General features: G+C 42.0%; 1 protein-coding gene across 1 annotated transcript in view; it reads left to right on the forward strand.

Moving 5' to 3' along the window:
* Positions 1-15,740, forward strand: part of TLL1 (tolloid like 1) — a 234,205-nt gene extending 218,465 nt beyond the window's left edge. Inside the window, exons 20-21 of the mRNA XM_082268794.1 lie at positions 5,721-5,971; positions 13,652-15,740. Of these exons, the coding sequence (XP_082124920.1) occupies positions 5,721-5,971; positions 13,652-13,783 (383 nt within the window). The 3' untranslated portion in view covers positions 13,784-15,740. The remainder of the gene's footprint in view (positions 1-5,720; positions 5,972-13,651) is intronic.
* The last annotated feature ends 1,402 nt before the right edge of the window (positions 15,741-17,142 follow it).

Here is a 17,142-nt window from a genome sequence, read left to right on the forward strand (position 1 = left end):
GTGTCCGTTCTGTTTTTTTAAACGGAAGAAAAATAGGGTTCTCTTCCGTTCCAAAAAACGGAACTGATCGGAAAGGACGCAAATTGAATGTCAGTGTCAGTGGATGACCATCCGCTGACATCTGCAATCCCATTGACATGCATTATGTTATTTTTCATCCGCAAAAAAAACGGGATGAAAAACGGACATACGGACCGCCCGTGTGAAAGGACCCTAAATGTTAAAAAATTCAAAAAACAGGCAAACTCGATGGAATACTCTGTCTTTTTGTGCTGTCAATTTTCTATGTTCCTATGAGATATAAACAGTGACATAGCTAGGTCATCTGACACCCAGGTCTGATCATCACCCCCGAAAAAAAGTTTCTGAATAAAGCAACACACACAGCTTACCACACTAGATTGTGTGTGTGGTCAATCACAGATTGACCCCCTCTAATCCCCAGAACAGACCCTTCAGTAAAGGCTCACCCTAACACTCACTAACTCCGAAAGCACATACCCCTCAGGGCAGACAGACAACTCCAACCCCCCCCCCCAAAACATAGACCCTTTGGTACAGATGGACTTCTATCCGCTGTACATGCTCAACAGCCTACTCCCTCAGTACAGCCACCCACCACCCTAAACTCACTCACTAGAGGACCATATGCAGTGAGAGTTCAGAGTGAGGGGAGGTCCTCTTTTCAACAAAAAAAAGGAATGACAGGTGACCGCAGTACCCCGGCGAGTCCGCACATGGTACAGATCACACATCCCTTAGTATGCCATTGGCATTTTTTTTCTGAAAGTAATGAATTTAAAAAAATTATTAGTGTGACTATATGAATATTATAATGCAGTGCAGAGAAAGTAACCAATACTGACTGTAGCGTGATGACTAAGGAATGGTCATATAGAACCTACATTCCGCTATGTCTACAATACTGCCAAGGCAGCTATGATTTGACCCTTTCGCAGTAGTTGCTTCTGAACTAGATGTGTAATAAATTCTATTTATTAACATGATTATTTCCATGCAGCAGCTTACAATATAAGTTATGCCAGAAAGATTTAAAAGTCTGATTGGTTCAGTCTGTTTAAAGGGTGCTAATGCCTCACAGCAAATAAAATATCTGGCATTTAAAAAAAAAAAAAAAAATCTAAATTCCAGCCTTCAAAAAGCAGTAAACACAGGATACATTTTACTGATTATAGTTAAGCAATTCTTTAGTATCCACACTCCAATCCCAGCATATCAATTCTGATATAAATATTGGCCCCTTTCGTGAGCATTATTGCATTAAAACAGACAATAAGCGCTGACATTCTTGTAAAATTGACCGTGCCTGTTTAGTATTTGTGGGCTCAAAAATTGCATTACACTGACATCTAGTGGTTAAATAGCATTCACAGTCTATTTGCAGCCTCTAAAACCTATATGCAGGCTTACCTTGAATCCTTTGTTTAACTCTCAAAGTATTTGTACGCCCCTGCTAGCAAAGTATATTTTATTTATTTACTTGTAGATGTTACATGTACAATGCCCTTGGTGCATTTTATTTAAAGCTTAACTTCAAATTCTTCTCTCTGTGACCACAAAAGAAGTGACAGGAAATTGTCCCAGCCAGGATACGCATAGCAAAAAGAATAAGCTATCCAATTCTCTATCCAAAACTAAAACTGGAGTGAGTTTTGATTAACTGATGAAGATTATATAAAAATGAAGCGCAGTGCTAAAACTACAACATATTTCATCCATGGTAAAAAAAAAAACAAAACAAAAAAAAAAAACATCGTAGATAAAAAATATACACAAGCTTAAAAAAATTAAAAAATAGTGTGTAAAGTGGTTATTTAAATAGGAAAGTCCAATATAAATATATAGTCCTCAAAAGATAAAATCATGGTAAAAGCAGACATAAAGGTGACCAAATCTTAATCCAATATATAAACACCACCATGTGCTCAAAGGGAAATCAATGACCCAGAGACTCCAAAACCAGTAAAGAGTACACCTGGTTCAGAAAAAAACACACTGGGGCTTCTTGATCACTATGGTCCCTGTAATAACAAATAGGTCTGACAGTGCTTCTAGGGTTTGAAAAAACCCATACATTAATATACTTGCTCCAGTAGATGGATATGTAAATATGCCATCGGGATTGCTCAAAAAGAAAACATACGAGTTGCTCCCATAGTATAAACCATTTAGCCAAATGTATTAAGAAAATAAATAACACTCACATTTAAAAGAAAAGTACAAGATACTACAAATTAAGTGAGTTGCTGTAAATTGGGCCTGCCCGTCTGCCAAGCAGGAGCTCACGACGGTGATGACAGAGCCTGATTGGCAGACGGCAGTGTCTAAATGGTTTTACACTATGGGAGCACGCTATATGTTTTCTTTTTGAGCAATCCCAATGGCATGTTTTCATATCCATCTACTGGAGGGAGAATATCGCTGTCAGATCTATCTGTTATCACAAGGACCATAGTGATCTAGTCATAGGGAGCCACAGTGTGTTTTCCTGAACCAGTTTTGCTGGTTTTGGAGACTCCCGTGTCATGGATTTACCTATGATCACATTGTAATGTTCATATATTGGATTAGGAAGATTTTTATCATCTTTATGTCTGCATTTACTGTTTTTATTTAACTTTTTTTTTTTTAAGGACTATACAGTATCTCACAAAAGTGAATACACCCCTCACATTTTTGTAAATATGTTATTATATCTTTTCATATGACAACACTGAAGAACTGACACTTTTCTACAATGTAAAGTAGTGAGTGTACAGCTTGTATAACAGTGTAAATTTGCTGCCCCTCAAAATAACTTCACACAGCCATTATTGTCTAAACCGCTGGCAACAAAAGTGAATACACCCTTAAGCAAAAAAGTCCAAATTGGGCCCAATTAGCCATTTTACCTCCCCGGTATCATGTGTCACAACTCACAAGTTGTTAGTGTTACAAGATCTCAGGTGTGAATGGGGAGCAGGTGTGTTAAATTTGGTGTTATCGCTCTCACTCTCTCATACTGGTCACTGGAAGTTCAGCATGGCACCTCATGGCAAAAACTCTCTGAGGATCGGAAAAAAAAAATGTTTGCTCTACATTAAGAGGGCCTAGGCCAGTGGTCCTCAACTCTGGTCCTCATGGCCCACTAACAGGCCAGATTTTAAGTATTACCTTGGGGAGATGCAGACTAGAGTACTGCAATCACTGAGCAGCAAATTATATCACCTGGGATGTATTTCAGTTATCTTGCAAACCTGGCCTGTTAGTGGGCCCTGAGGACCAGGGTTGAGGACCACTGGCCTAGGCTATAAGAAGATTGCCAAAACCCTTGAACTGAGCTACAGCACGGTGGCCAACACCATACAGTGGTTTAACAGGACAGGTTCCACTCAGAACAGGCTTTGTCATGGTCGACCAAAGAAACTGAGTGCTTCTGCTCAGCGTCCTATGCAAAGGTTGTTATTGGGAAATTGACGTATGAGTGCTGCCAGCATTGCTGCAGAGGTTGAAGGGGTGGGGGTGGGGGGGTCGTCAGCCTGTCAGTGCTCAGACCATATGCTGCACACTGCATCAAATTGGTCTGCATGGCTGTCATCCCAGAAGGAAGCCTCTTCTAAAGATGTTGCATAAGAAAGCCCGCAAACAGTTTGTTGAAGACAAGCAGACTACGGACATGAATTACTGGAACCATGTCTAGTGGTCTGATGAGACCAAGGTAAACTTATATGGTTCAAGTGGTGCCAAGTGTGTGTGGCGGCAAGCAGGTGAGGAGTACAAAGACAAGTATGTCTTGCCTACAGTCAAGCATGGTGGTGGGAGAGTCATGGCCTGGGGCTGCATGAGTGCTGCTGGCACTGGGAGCTACAGTTTATTGAGGGAAACTTGAATGCCAACATGTACTGTGACATACTGAAGCAGAGCATGATCCCCTCCCTTCGGAGACTGGACCACAGGGCAGTATTCCAACATAATGACCCCAAACACACCTCCAAGACGACCACTGCCTTGCTAAAGAAGCTGAGGGTAAAGGTGATGGACTGGCCATGCATGTCTCCAGACCTAAACCCTATTAAGCATCTGTGGGGCATCCTCAAACAGAAGGTGGAGGAGCGCAAGGTCTCTAACATCCACCAGCTCTGTGATGTCATCATGGAGGAATGGAAGAGGACTCCAGTGGCAATCTGTGAAGCTCTGGTGAACTCCATGACCAAGAGGGTTAAGGCAGTGCTAGGAAAATAATGGTGGCCACACAAAATATTGACACTTTGGGCCCAATTTGCACTTAGCGATGTACTCACTTTTGTTGCCAGCGGTTTAGACATTAATGGCTGTGTGTTATTTTGAGAGGACAGCAAATTTACACTGTTATACACTGTTATACAAGCTGTGCACTCGCTACCTTACATTGTAGCAAAGTGTCATTTCTTCAGTGTTGTCACATTAAAAGATATAATAAAATAGTTTAAAAAATGTGAGGGGTGTACTCACTTTTGTGAGATACTGTATATGAATCTTCATATTGGATTTTCCTACGACTTTACACATTTTTTAAAAAAGATTTTCAGCTCATGTATATTTATTGTCTAAGATGTTTTTTTTTTTTCTTTACCACGAATGTAATATGTTGTGATTTTAGCGCTGTACTTCATTTTTATATATGCTCTCTGAGTTTATGCATCTGAGCTCCTAGTGCTGGCAGCTGGTGATCTTACTTGTTTAACTCGAGCGCAGTGGTTTTTCTTTTGTTTCTTTTTCTTTATAAACTGATGAGGATTGCAACATTTTGTTTTTGCAATCTTTAATAAAAAGGTGCAACAGAAGGATTAGTAATTTCACGTGACAAGGTTAGGAACTCGAGGAACCATTAGCCTAATATCCACCTTTATTGCTGTCCCAAATTCACAAAGCTAAAATAAAAATCTGCCCAGTGTTTGTGTCACATGTACTTTACGTTATAAAGTCAAAGCCAAAATATTGTTTTATATGGAGCAGGGACATGTTATGGGCCATACACACTATAAGATTTTCTGAAGACTTTTTCCTTTAGATTTACCAAAACCAGATAATATGAGGTCAAACCTAAACACTTTCAATTTGTATGCAATATGGCAGGCCCTTGCACTACATAGAAAAGGTAAATCTGAAGGAAAAAGTCTTCAGAAAATCTTATAGTGTGTATGGCCCTTTAGAGCCAATATTTAGTTTTTATTGCTGTGTGTTTTTCTTTTGGGGAGGCCTCCATTGACTTCCTGTCAGGAGTGGAAGTGATGAAAATCTCTCCAAAAAGGACACAGGCAAGGTACATTTTATTAGAGGGAGATAGGGTTAAAGCTTTGGACAGTGTTTTATTGCTGTCTGAACCTCCCTCTCCTAGTGACAACTAGGAGAGGACCTAAGGAAAAATTATACTAATGAGGTCAAAGCCAGGTGAAAAACCTGATTTATATTTGAACTCTTCCCTCTACCCCTTTAACGTGTTCTTGTTCACCAAAATGTCCCCCAACATGTTGCCCCATACCAGTTACTGTATATATTTATAAACATTTTCCTCTTTCAGAGCTACCAGCTGACAGTGTAGCTGGTGTCTTTTGGCTTTCAAACCAGGTTCTCCACTGATGGGTCAGGAAAGAATCAGCATTGTTCCCTAAGATGTGATCACTATGTCAGCTCTATCTAGTTAGGAACCCATTCATGTAAATTGTATTTCTTTTCATCAGAGTGTGGCGGCAGACTGAAACCAGAAACAAAGCCCAGAGACCTGTTCTCCCACGCCCAGTTTGGTGACAACAACTATCCTGTCCAGGCAGATTGTGAGTGGTTGTTAGTATCTGAAAGAGGTCTTCGCGTTGAGCTAAGCTTTCCAACATTTGAGGTGGAGGAGGAAGCCGACTGTGGCTATGATTACATGGAGCTGTTCGATGGCCATGACACATCAGCAATGAGACTGGGTCGATACTGTGGATCAGGGGTAAGAGGAACTTTGGAGATTCATTTGTTAATTATTCGGAGCAAAGCTACCTTTCTTTGTGTACTTTATTAATAATGTGTCAAGAAAAGTGTACATAATAAAGAAAAAGGTTGTTCTACTACCTTTTAAGCACTAATCAATACTGTTTTACATGACTCAGGGGTTGTGTTTTGGCAATGCAATAAACCCTTAACAGTAACTGCTTGTTGATTAATGCCCCATATTAGCACTGAAGTTCTTTGTAGTGTGGCTACATGGGAAAGTCAAGAGAGGACGCAAGTTTCAAATGCTGATATTGCAACCAATCGGCTCCTAGTTCTATTTTTTTTTTTTTAATTCAATAGACGAATAAAAATATATATATATATATATATATATATATATATATATATATATATATATATATATACTGTATATATATATATATATATATATATATATATTGTGAGGGATTAGCTCGGTAGCGGGTGTGGATAACCCCTTTTGGGGGGGTTCGTCACACAGGGAGATAGCCGAGGAGTGGTTGAAAACAACAGTTTATGGTTTATTCGTCCAATTTCTTCAAAACAGTGCATGCAGCAAAAACATCAAAATAAAACAAAACACAAAATAAATCCTGGCCACTGTGGGCGTCTACCTTCTCACACACCGGAACCTATCTAAGGAGTCTTCCCAACCTACTCTTTGGGCAGACCCTGCTGGTTCTACAGCAGACACTCAAATGTCCATTTGTGTTTTCTTTACACAGAAAAAAATTCAACACCTCACCTTTAGAAGTCTCTCATCTGACTGCTCTCCCCAGCTTACACAGCCTCAGGAGACAGCAATCAATAGACTCCCTTTGGACAAGTTATAGAGATCCTAATTGCCTCATTCTGAACAGCTGAAAGTGTTCTCAACTTCCGTACACCTTCCTGCCTACCTCTGCAGCCGACACCTGATAGCAATTAGTGAATTGTCTAAACCAAGCAGAAATATATCTCCCGTCAGTGACAACACCCATAGATTTTCCTGACTTCCTGTCACATACCCCCCCCTCTTGTTTCAACCCTAGGGTTGGGACACAGGTTGACAGGCACGCATGTGCACGGGACAAACCATCTGCATTCCCCATTTGAACACCGGGGCGATGCGTTACCACAAAACTAAACTCCTGAAGGGCCAGAAACCACCTATTTATTCTCCTATTGGTCTCCTTGTTCTGTGCCATCCACTTCAATGGGGCGTGATCCGTCACCAGTTCAAACTGTCTACCCAGGAGGTAGTATCGGAGAGAATCCAAGGCCCATTTCACCGCCAAACACTCTTTCTCAATGGTGGCATAATTCTCTTCATGGGCCTTCAACTTTCGGCTGAGGTACATAACAGGGTGTTCTTCCCCATTGATAATCTGGGACAGTACAGCTCCTAAACCCACATTTGATGCATCTGTCTGGACCACAAAGTCTCGTGAAAAATCAGGCGACTTTAAAACTGGCTGGCTACATAAGGCCTGTTTTAAAGCCTGAAAAGCTGTTTCTGCCTCGGGAGTCCATTTGATCATGACAGACTCCTTCCCTTTGGTCAGATTGGTCAGGGAAGCAGCCTGTGAGGCAAAATGGGGAATAAAACGGCGATAATAACCTGCAATCCCCAAAAATGCACGAACCTGTTTCTTGCTGGTGGGACGTGGCCAATCCTTAATAGCTTCAACTTTGTTTATTTGGGGCTTGATTAGACCTCTACCAATGGTATACCCCAGATACTTCGCCTCTTCTAGCCCAATGGTACATTTTTTTGGATTGGCTGTAAACCCAGCTTTCCAGATGGAATCCAACACAGCCTGAACTTTTGGTAAGTGTGAGTCCCAATCCTCACTGTGAATGACCACGTCATCGAGGTATGCAGCAGCATAGGCTAGATGAGGCCGAAGGGTCTTATCCATGGTGCGTTGGAATGTGGCAGGAGCATTCTGTAACCCAAAAGGCATCCTCCGATATTGGAAAGATCCGTCTGGAGTTACAAATGCTGTTTTTTCCCTGGCCGACCCCGAGAGAGGAATTTGCCAATAACCCTTGGTAAGGTCTAACGTGGTCATGTACCGGGCAGTGCCTAGGCGATCAATTAGTTCATCTATGCGGGGCATAGGATAGGTGTCAAACTTAGTGATTTTATTCAGGCGGCGAAAATCATTACAAAACCGCCAACTTCCATCTGGTTTGGGCACTAAGACAATGGGACTGGACCAATCACTATTTGACTCTTCTATCACCCCCAACTCAAGCATTTTTTTTACTTCCTGGCGAATGGCATCTCGCCGGGCTTCTGGAATTCTATAAGGCTTTAACTTGACCTTATCCCCTGGGGTGGTGATAATGTCATGTTTAACTCCCGAGACCCAACCTGGCAGGTCTGAAAACTTCTCCCTATTACGGAGCACAAATTCTTTAACCTCCTGTTTCTGAAGTTTGGACAGAGTCTCTGCTATCCCAACTTCAGGGACAGCCAGGTGAACTGGAGCAGAAACTCGGGTAGTCTCAGCGACCAAGGACTCTCTATCCTTCCATGGTTTTAACAAGTTCACGTGATAGAGCTGCTCAGGTTTTCGTCTTCCTGGTTGGCTAATTTTATAATTCACCATCCCTATTTTCTCCAATACTTCATAGGGCCCCTGCCATTTGGCTAGGAATTTACTTTCGACCGTGGGGACCAACACCAACACCCTATCACCAGGTGCAAAAGAACGGACCTGGGCCCCACGATTGTAAATCCTTTGTTGAGCCAACTGGGCTTGGGCTAAATGTGCCTTCACAATCGGCATCACTTGGGCAATTCTATCTTGCATTTGAGCAACATGCTCAATCACACTTCGATGAGGGGAACTCTCACTCTCCCATGTTTCCCTGGCAATGTCAAGTAGGCCCCGGGGGTGCCTCCCATACAGCAACTCAAACGGAGAGAACCCTGTGGATGATTGGGGAACCTCTCTTATGGCAAACATCAGATAAGGGAGCAGATAATCCCAATTCTTTCCGTCTTTATCCACCACCTTCCTCAACATTTGTTTTAACGTTTTATTAAACCTCTCCACTAACCCATCTGTTTGAGGGTGATATACTGAGGTACGTAACTGGGTCACTTTCAGGAGTTTACAAAGTTCTCTTGTCACCCTGGACATAAACGGGGTGCCCTGGTCAGTTAGGATTTCCTTAGGTAGACCCACCCGGGTGACAACTTGAAATAACTCCTTGGCTATGGTTTTAGCAGAGGTATTTCGGAGAGGAATCGCTTCTGGGTAACGGGTGGCATAATCCATTATCACCAAGATGTGCTGGTGCCCTCTTGTGGACTTCAGTAAGGGCCCAACCAAATCCATGGCGATCCTCTCAAAAGGAACCTCGATAATGGGCAGGGGTACCAAAGGACTACGGAAATGGGGCATGGGTGCATTAATCTGACACACTGGACAGGAAGAGCAGTACAATTCCACTTCCTTAGTGATCCCAGGCCAATAAAACCTCTGGGTGATTCTCTCCCGGGTTTTTTCTGCTCCCAAATGTCCCCCAAGAATGTGCCCATGGGCCAGTTCCAAAACCATCTTGCGGTACGGTTTAGGCACTACCAGTTGCTCAACAGTGTCCTCTATCCTCTGTGACACTCGATATAAGAGGTCCCTCTCAATAATGAAGTAAGGGAGGGCAATCCTCTCGTCTGGGTTAACTAGCTCCCCATCTATCTTCACTACATTCTCCCGGGCTCTTAGCAATGTGGGGTCCCTCAATTGCTCAGTGATAAAATTTTCTCGGTGCACTTTAAGGTCATCCAACCCTAACGGCCGCTGTTCCTCTTCTGAGGTAGCAGGCTCCTCCCTAGGGACTGGTGTTTCCCCGGCTAAGACTGAGCACGGAAACTCAGGATAATCCTCACAGTTAGAGGATTCTGGAGTAGATGGTTCAGGCTCAGAAGAACCACCTACTGGGGAATCTGGGCAATCCCAGAGTTCCCAGAATTTTGGGAAATCCCTTCCCACAATGGCGTCATGTGGCAGTTTGGGAACTAAACCCACTTGGTGACACAAGTTACCGAGGGAGGTTTCAAAGGAAACTGTAGTCACCGGATATTCTCGAGTGTCCCCATGTACACAAACTACCGCCATTTTCCTAGGATGTACGTTTTTTTTCACCACTAGATCACTTCTCACTAAGGTAACCAGGCTACCTGAATCCAACAATACCACAACATCTTTACCATCTAAACACATTCTATATAAAGGTTTCTCATTCCCCTTTACTGCAGTGTATGTGGTTGCAAAAAAGGACTGTCGTCTCTCTGTCAGAAAGTCACAATGCATGGGTTCATCATCCACTGGGCAAACCGCTGGGCAAACTGCTGCTACATGTCCCTCTTCCCGGCAACGGTAACAAATCAACCTTCCAGTCCTCTCCTGTGGGATGGGTCTTCCAGGTCGCTCTCGCCAAACATTAGTAGTAGTCCTACTAACACCTCGAGTTGCTCTTTGGATCCTCTCTCCACCCCCATCCCCTGACGCAGTCTTACTTATAGGTGGGGAGGGTCTGGTCTTGGGGTGAAAAGTCTGTGCATCTCTGGAAAAAGAGGTCAAATTCTCAGTTGTTAGGTACCTTTCGACCAGGTCTACTAATTTGTCTGCGGTTTCCGGACCACCATGGCTTACCCATTTCTGCAGGGTGTTAGGAAGAGACCTAAGAAATTTGTCCATGACTACTCGCTCCAAAATTTCTGGTCCGGACAGAATTTCTGGCTGCAGCCATTTCTTAGCCAAATGGATGAGGTCATACATCTGCGACCGGGGTGGTTTCTTCAGCTGATAACTCCAATTGTGGACCCGCTGAGCACGGACATCCAAGGTTACCCCAAAACGTGCCAATATTTCCACTTTTAATCGATCATAGTTTTTTGCATCTGCAAGTTCCAAGTCAAAATATGCCTTTTGGGCTTCTCCAGCTAATAGGGGGGCCACTAGTCCAGCCCACTGTTCTTTAGGCCAACTCTCTTTCTCCGCTGTTCTTTCAAACGTGGTCAGAAACATCTCAGGGTCCTCATCTGTAGTCATCTTTGGCAATAAGTGGTTTACCCGAAAAGTCGGTATGTTACTGGCCTGACTCCCAACCTCGGTCTGCTGTCTCTGAAGCTGTTTCACAATGGCCTCCATTTGCTGCTGGTGTCTCTGTTCCACGCCTTCAATGGCCTCTCGGTGAGCTTGTTGTTGAGCTGCAAAGCTCCGCTGAAAATCCGCATTTGCCTGCTGTTGAGCTGCATTTGCCTGCTGTTGGGCTGCATTCGATATAATCAGTTGTTTCAGTATTTCCTCCATTTTTTTGGGTTTACTTTAACTGCCCGCGGCACTCCACCATATGTGAGGGATTAGCTCGGTAGCGGGTGTGGATAACCCCTTTTGGGGGGGTTCGTCACACAGGGAGATAGCCGAGGAGTGGTTGAAAACAACAGTTTATGGTTTATTCGTCCAATTTCTTCAAAACAGTGCATGCAGCAAAAACATCAAAATAAAACAAAACACAAAATAAATCCTGGCCACTGTGGGCGTCTACCTTCTCACACACCGGAACCTATCTAAGGAGTCTTCCCAACCTACTCTTTGGGCAGACCCTGCTGGTTCTACAGCAGACACTCAAATGTCCATTTGTGTTTTCTTTACACAGAAAAAAATTCAACACCTCACCTTTAGAAGTCTCTCATCTGACTGCTCTCCCCAGCTTACACAGCCTCAGGAGACAGCAATCAATAGACTCCCTTTGGACAAGTTATAGAGATCCTAATTGCCTCATTCTGAACAGCTGAAAGTGTTCTCAACTTCCGTACACCTTCCTGCCTACCTCTGCAGCCGACACCTGATAGCAATTAGTGAATTGTCTAAACCAAGCAGAAATATATCTCCCGTCAGTGACAACACCCATAGATTTTCCTGACTTCCTGTCACAATATATATATATATACTGTATATATATATATATATATATATATATATATATATATATATATATATATATATATACACTGCTAAAAAAATTAAAGGAACACTTGTTAATCAGAGTACAGCATCAAGTCAATTAAACTTCTGGGATATTGATCTGGTCAGTTGAGTAGCGCAGGAGATTGTTAACCAGTTTCAGCTGCTTTGGTGTTAATAAAATTAACAACAGGTGCACTAGATGGGTAACAATGAGACAACCCCCCCAAACAGAAATAGTTTTACAGGTGGAGGCCACTGGAATTTTTTCCCTACTCATTTTTTCTGACTGTTTTTCACTAGTTTTGCATTTGTCTATGGTCAGTGCCACTACTGATAGCATGAGACGATACCTGGACCCTATAGAGGTTGCACAGGCAGTCCAACTCCTCCAGGATGGCACATATATATGTGCCATTGCCAGAAGGTTTGCTGTGTCTCCCAGCCCAGTCTTAAGAGCATAAAGGAGATCCCAGGAGACAGGCAGTTACTCTAGGAGAGCTGGACGGGGCCCTAGAAGGTCCTTAATGCATCAGGAGGACTGGTATCAGTTCCTTTGTGCATGGAGGAACAGAGTGAACACTGCCAGAGCCCTACAAAATGACCTCCAGCAGGCCACTGGTGTGAATCTTTTTGACCAAACAATCAGAAACAGACTTCACGAGGGTGGCCTGGGCCCTGTGTTTACTGCCTGGCACCAATTAGCTAGATTGACATTTGCCATTGAACACCAGAATTGCAGGTCCGCCACTGGTGCCCTGTGCTTTTCACAGATGAGAGCAGGTTCACCCTAAACACATGTGACAGACATGAAAGGGTCTGGAGAAGCCATGGAGAACGTTATGCTGCCTGTGAGATCGTTCAGCATGACATGTTTGGTGGTGGGTCAGTGATGGTCTGTGGAGGCATATCCATGGAGGGATGCACAGACGTCTACAAGGCAAGACAATGGCACCCTGACTGCCATTAGGAATCGGGAAGAAATGCTTAGACCCATTGTAAAACCCTACGCTGGTGCAGTGGATCCTGGGTTCCTCCTGGTGCACAACTATGCCCGGCCTTATGTAGCGTGAGTATGCAGCTAGTTCCTGGAGAATGAAGGGATTGATACCATTGAATTGCCCCCACGCTCACCTGACCTAAATCCAAAAGAACACCTCTGGGACATTATGTTTCGGTCCATCCAACACGGCCAGGTTGCACCTCAGTCTGTTTAGGAGCTCAGTGATGCCCTCATCCAGATCTGGGAGGAAATACCCTAGGACACTATCTGTTGTCTCAACGTTGTCAGGCATGCATGCAAGCATGTGGGGCCATACAAACTACTGAGTACCATTTTGAGTTGCTGCAATGAAATTTCAGCAAAATGGACTAGCCTGCTGCATCATTTTTTAACTTTGATTTCAGGGGGTGTCTTTGAATTCAGCCCTATGTAGGATGATGATTTTCTTTGACAAAGCTGTGCCTCTAAACTGAATAAAAATTACCTGGTTATACTGTCTGGTAGAGACACCTGGTTCACAATACTGGCAAACTAGAAAACTTTCTGGTGGTAAAACCATTCCAATTTACTATATGTATTTAGCTGCTTGTCTGGAGTTCAGCTTTAATTTTAAGAGCTTTAACATTTATAGTTAAGGATGATATGGTTATGGAAATATTTTTAAAATGTTTTTATATGTTTCTCATTTCAGCCCCCAGAAGAAATTATATCCACTGGAGATGCAATACTAATTCATTTTCACACTGATGATACAATCAGCAAGAAGGGATTTCATATACGATACAAAAGTGTAAAGTATCAAGATATCCTTCACACCAAATAACACAGGAATCCATTGTAACCCAATGGGAGATAATAGGATATGTACGTGAACTTGAGAAGGAAATATTTTTTTTACTAACGTTATTAGTGCAAATGTTTTATATCGTAAATAGAAGTGGAGCATCATTGCAAAGACTGCACTGATCATGTTTGGACCATGTCGGCACCTAAAAGACATTGACAAATAGGCAGGTTGATGACCTTTACTGACATTGAACACAGGGTATTGCATGCTGCTAGGGAGGCTGTGGAGAGAATTTACACCAAAATGACCATAAAAAACATTATGTTGGATATTTCTTTCTGTTGTATTTTCCAGCAAAGTGTTAAATATAGTGATGGAAAATGGTCATTTAAACTGGTGGCTTTGACCTAAAATGTTGAGCTATTTTACATTTTGACAGTTCACAGCATCAAAATAAACACTTCAATATGTAAAAGAAAGGTCATTACAATAATTTATACTCTGTAGAAATCGTTGTAGGTCAGTTTTGTGAATTTCTCCGTAAGCGCTTTCATACTTCGCTTGACATTTGTCAATGTTTCTTGCAAAATCAATCTGCACCACTCGCTAAAAGTCACCCCAAGGACAGCTATACCTTCTGACTATTGCCTCTGAAGAAAAAACCAAGATGAAAAAGGTCCTGCAGGCCTTAGACTTATGTGTTCACAGAATTTATTAGACTTAGACTTTTGTGCTTGACAGGCTGCTTATCATGCAAATAAAATGGCATGCGGAATACAAAATGAGAAGATGTTTAAGAAGATGATCTGAAACCAAGTCAGGATTCCTCCATTTATCCAGTAAAACAACGACGCCTAGGACCTGGGAACCTAAAGCCTCTTTGTTTCTGCACAGACGCCTGTTTTATTTCCAAGAAACTGTTTTGTTCCATCGTTGTAACCATCATTTATATGAATGTAAATTTCCCCCCCTCTCCACTACATTCATTCCGTGAATGCTATTCTGAAAAGGATGTTTTCAATTTACTGGTCTACTATGCCATGCGTTGTAATGCACTGTTCCTTTGCACCAGATGTAATCAGGGACCTGTTACTGGTTTGCAAATCTGTCATACTTCTCAGATTCCTTATTCTCCAAAGGAAAAAAAACTGTTAATTAAACAGGAACAGTCAGCTGAAATGCGGAATGCAAAACAGTTATTAGTTCCACCTTACAATATCAATATGTATAATAGCTAGGATTGTGTGAATTGAAAAGGCCCACTATCATTTAAACTCTATTAAATGCAGAAGTAAGTCGTATTTGCTAAAAGAAGCCCGCTTGATCCTAAGGTTATACAAATTATTCTGCTTATATATGAATTGTTATTGGATGAACTCTCTACAATGGTGCTATATCCATTAAGAAGCCACAAAATGACACTAATGAAAGGATAAATGAGCCAGCCAAGGTGGAAATATGAATGTTTCACTTGTCCATCTGTATCTTAGTGCTGAAGTCTAAACACATGTATGACAAAATCATTTCTCTTCAGCTCTGTGTCCTGTTGAACAACAATTGTTGCCTTAGAATTCTTGCACATGATCAAACAGATCTTCTTGTAGATACATCTCTAATTTGATACGTCAGTTGACAACTTTAACATTTTAATTATATGTTACAAAAGATCTCTAAGAACATTGTAAACGTAGTCATAGCATATACTGTACGTATAATGCTTTATCTGTAGGTGTATTGTGTATTATTTCTGAATTGTTATGTGCTTGTAGACCCTGTACAGCGCTTGCAATGATATTATATCTGCAAATGCCAGTTTGTATGAATGTAAATGTTCCCGATGTATGAAAAATCTTGTATGGTTGACCAGTTAAATTGTTCGGTTATGTGCCAAATTATTTGAAACTTTTTTTTTGACAGTAGCAACTTTTATTTAAAGTTGTAAAATTCAGTATGATATATGAGTTTATTTAAAGATAATGGGATTACAATTGAAACTGAGTTTGTTTTATTAAATAGAATTCTTGTTTTGATATCACTTGATGTAAGTGGCTATATATATACAGTATTGGCATCAAGCACCTGTCACCTAGATGCATTTCATTGCACAATTATTTTGAATTAAAACAGCTGTAATGAGCTGTCATATTTTCTTAAATAGGAACTCCTAATATAGTCACTTGGTTATGCACTAATTTATGTCAATTGATCTTAGAAATAGCTTTGGGAGTTGTTTGAAAAAATCAGTGTCATTGGCTCCTGCTGCTGTTAATCACACCCAATAACCCAATAAGCCAATTATAATAAAGTGGGGGTCGGGCCCAAGTCATGCACTGTGTGTGAATGGACAATGTCCATTCACTTGAGCATGACTAAGGAGCATGCCTACTCAAGTGCAAGAGGTTTTCTATTGGTGGCATTTGGCAGGGGGAAGAGTCATTAAGGCTGAGAGGAAACCCAAAAAGAAGTGGATCTGGGTTGCTCTGTGCAAAACATATAACACGTTTGTTATTTAAAATAAAATGACAACCTTTACAACCACTTTAAAGAGCTTAGTGCATTGTATTTCTCTGGGCAAGTGAAGGCTTCTGGTTACCCTTCTTATAAACCAATTCAAGGACTCAACTTTGACATACATTAGTTAAACTGTATGAACATCGCCCATTCAGGTACTTACCTAACACCTGAACTTTCTCGGCACTTAGCGGGATATTCACCCGCTGAGCGCAAAGTCAATAGGTTGTTAAGCCGTCCCTGCTGAGAGTTGAATTTTAAAAAAAATGTAAATTAAAAAAAAAAAGCGGGTAAAAACTGCTTGGGGGACCCTTTGGGTCTGGTATGGCTTTTAAGGGGAACCCACATGACAGTTTTAAGAAAAAAGTGTGGGACCCCCCCCCAAATCTATATGAGGCCCTTTGGGTCTGGTATAGATTTTAATGGGTACCTCAACGCCAAAATGAAAAAATAAATAAATAAATAAACGGCATGGGGTCCCCCCTAAAAGCTATACCAGACCCTTATTCAAGCATGCAGCTTGGCAGGCCAGGAAAGGGGGGGGGAAACAAGCGAGCAGCCCCCTTCCTGAACCATACCAGGCCGTTTGCCCTCAACATGGGGAGGGTGCTTTGGGGTGCTGCTCAAAGTACTTTGTTCCCATGTTGATGGGGTTAAGGGCCTCTTTCCAACAACCCTGGTCAGTGGTTGTCGGGGTCAGCAGGTGTGGGCTTATCAGAATCCGAATCAGATACCGGCCCCTCCCTATGTGAATGGGTATCAGGTACATAGTACCCCTACCCATTCACCAAAAAAGTGTCAAAAAGAAAGGAAACGGTTTTTGACAAGTCATTTATTAATAAGAAAAAATAACCCTTGATGTAAATCCATCATCAATCACAACG

Source organism: Pelophylax lessonae (assembly GCF_965119305.1).
Source record: "Pelophylax lessonae genome assembly, chromosome: 1".
NCBI classification, from domain to species: Eukaryota; Metazoa; Chordata; class Amphibia; order Anura; family Ranidae; genus Pelophylax; species Pelophylax lessonae.